The following is a 3,086-nucleotide window of genomic DNA, read 5'->3' on the forward strand; positions in this document are numbered from 1 at the left end:
GGTGATGCTGCTTTTGACAGGTTGTTTGGTTTGGTTGATTTGGTTGGTTTGGTTAAAGTCGTGAAACGGGATGGGTCCCCCGTGAGGATTTTCAAGTTCTGTTGACCAGCCATGTCTGGGACTTTTGAGCCCCAGGCAGGTATGTCTTCAGAAAATTGAACCGAAGCATCCTTGACCGTGACATTGTCAACCGGCGCCTTGCCTCGAGTCACCTGTGCGTAAGATGATGTAGCAATGTCTGTCTGCACTCCCGACTATCCTCCTGGCCTCGGGGAAAGAGACACCTCGGGTATATTTAACCCGTAATATCTCCCTCTCCCGACTCCAGGTAGGGCAGTCGCGAGAAGAGGCAGCGTGCTTCCCCTCACAGCTGACACAGCGCAGGTTGGCGATGTCACAGTCACTTTGTTCGGTGTGACCCTCACGGCCACAATACTGGCAGATCGATTTTCGTCTACATCGCTTTTCGTGATGACCGTACTTCTGACAGTTTCGGCATCGCAATGGATTTGGGATGTAGACGGAAACGTTGTACCTCTGGTATCCGATTGTTAGTATATGGGGTAGTGTTGGCGTTGTAAAAGTGATGATGAGAGTTTCATTGTTTCTCCTGATCACCATCCGCCTCACCTCAGAGACCGGGACGCTCTCCTCCTGGAAATATGCCAGTATGTCTTCATCGGTGTCATTGCGCAAGGCTGGGCACCTGATTATCCCCTTGCTGCAATTAAGTGATGCGTGTGGTTTCACACTGACACCGATGCCGGCAAAACTGGTTGTTCCGAGTAGGTACATCGCCTGTTTTTGGCGATAAACCTCTATAAGGAGATCGCACGATCCCAATGGCTTAACGGATTTCACATCCCCTGCGATTCCCTGGATGCCCTTCCTCAACAGAAGTGGCGACAACGCGGCCGTTGTTTTACCACTCTGTGTGGAGGTCATCACAAGGAATTGCGGGAATTGGGTGTTCTGTGTTGCGTTTTGTGTTGTTTTTGAGCTAGGGTCATCGTTCCTGATTTTGGTATGTCCGTCGTTTTGGTGGTTTTTATCTTTACCCATGTGTATGTTTGTTTGTTTCACGATCTATGCCTCCACCCGCCACGGAGCCCAACAAGGGGACACTGGTGTGACGCGGATATCCAGCGCCAAGTGTCGGAGATACATAGAATAGTATACTCGTAAGAATATACATACTATTTGAAAGAGTATACTCTCGTGATTGACCCTAAGCCACCGCCTTCTTGGGAGTATGTATACCAAGGGCTTTGCGTGACCAGCCGATTGGTGATAGAGGGCCCATATCACCTCTCATCTACCCAGAGTCCGAAGCCAAAGCAGTATGTTGCAGAATGTCGGATCATGTCTCCTTCCTATCAAGAGTTTGACAGGGATTCCGACTCTGCTCAACTACCAGGATCTTCTTCCCCCAGGAATACGAGATGCAACCCACGGCAAACAGGTTGGCTCAAATTGGAGCTACTGTGAAAGCCTTCTGCTACGATGACGCCCAACGCACCACAATCACCCCCCCGAAATGATCACATACGCACTGAGCACCAACGTACCCAGCCTCGGGACGTGGACCCAGCTTTCTTGGAGGCCTAAGCCTAAAAAATATCGTCTTAAAAATATTGATTCTGGACACAGTGCAGAGAGGTAACATGAGTGCATAGATTACAGTGACAGATACTTATTTAGATACATTTGTTGAATGGGCAGCATAAGGTAATCAGAGAGACAGGGGTTCATTTACCTTGATGACAATAATGATAATATCTCGAAAGTGTTGAAAATAAGACAACAACCTTCTAACGTTATTTCTCAAATCAAAAACAGGTCATATGGCAGGGAGAAATGTAATGACTGTTTCCTCAAAGGTGTGATTTGCCTCACCAATTCCGTCATATCAATACTCTTTTTAGATTTACATAAAAAGTCCATTAGTCTGGTGAAATAATAAGCCAAATACAGATTCTACAGTGAGTGGTAGTAAGTTAACATGACCAAGCCTAATGAGAAATTGATTTAAAAAAAGGGAATTTTAGTTTATGAATCCAAAAGAATAGTGACGGCTTACAATCACTTTTATATACGTAAGCAAGCAAATAATCATCGCAATGTGTATCAAATATAATGTATTGCCTTTAGAATGATATATATGTTGATTCGTGGATACCTTATACATCACCTAATGATGAAAAGGTCAAGATAAAGAGTTAAGCCCCTATCTCACAGGTGTATATTTGACATGGAAAACAGCCCCATGTGTGTATTTATAGAAATCAAACAGGTCATATGACATTACATAATGTGATGAATTTATTAGCAAGGATGTGACTTGCCGCCATGTTGTATTAATATGCTGTAAATTGTTAAGATAAATTCCATCACTCCGATGACAAACCAGGATTCTGTATCAAGAGTGACCCTTATGTTACATTTGTATAGCTATTTGGAGTATTTTGTTTGTTGCAATGAGCTTAAGGTGAAGTAGTCAAAAAGAAATAGAAAACATAATCATGTGTATATTCATAGAATTCAAACAGTCATATAACATTACACAATATGATGAACGAATCAGCAAAGGTGTGACGTATCTCCATGTCGTGTTAGTATCATTCAGGTGACATAACAGGATTCCATATTGAGAGTGACCCTTCTTTAACAATGGTGTACCTAACCTGAGCGTTTTATAGTAATAATAATAATAATATACAAAATTTATATAGCGCCCTATATAATTTGAAAAATTACTCTAAAGCGGTTTACAACATATGGATAATAGTTTTAGTTATAATTGTGAAACAAAACAAAGGCTTACAATCACTTTTATATACGTAAGCAAGCAAATAATCATCGCAATGTGTACATAAATGAACAAATAAGAGGTGGTATTTACATGACGTCTAAAATGCAGACTTGAAGAGGTGAGTTTTGATGTCCCTCTTGAATTTGGCCAGGGTGTATGGCTTTCAAATAGCAGATGGTAAGCTATTCCACAACGTGGCCGAAACCCTCCCAAAGCACCGGTTTCCATAGGTCACAGTACGAGATATTTGGACACACATCAATGATTCTGACTC

At 42.5% G+C, this 3,086-nt stretch overlaps 1 protein-coding gene across 1 annotated transcript; it reads right to left on the minus strand.

Annotated features, from left to right (window-relative positions):
• Positions 1-186: 186 nt before the first annotated feature.
• Positions 187-1,062, minus strand: LOC110455164. The gene has a single exon (XM_021505136.1). It carries the CDS (start codon positions 1,060-1,062, stop codon positions 187-189), a length of 876 nt encoding a protein of 291 aa, XP_021360811.1.
• Between the last annotated feature and the right edge of the window lie 2,024 nt (positions 1,063-3,086).

Source organism: Mizuhopecten yessoensis, unplaced genomic scaffold (genome assembly GCF_002113885.1).
Source record: "Mizuhopecten yessoensis strain PY_sf001 unplaced genomic scaffold, ASM211388v2 scaffold8149, whole genome shotgun sequence".
In the NCBI taxonomy this organism is placed as follows: Eukaryota; Metazoa; Mollusca; class Bivalvia; order Pectinida; family Pectinidae; genus Mizuhopecten; species Mizuhopecten yessoensis.

Bases quoted from the DNA above. Each gene is read 5' to 3' on its own strand.
- LOC110455164 (XM_021505136.1), bottom strand. From the start codon at position 1,062: ATGGGTAAAGATAAAAACCACCAAAACGACGGACATACCAAAATCAGG.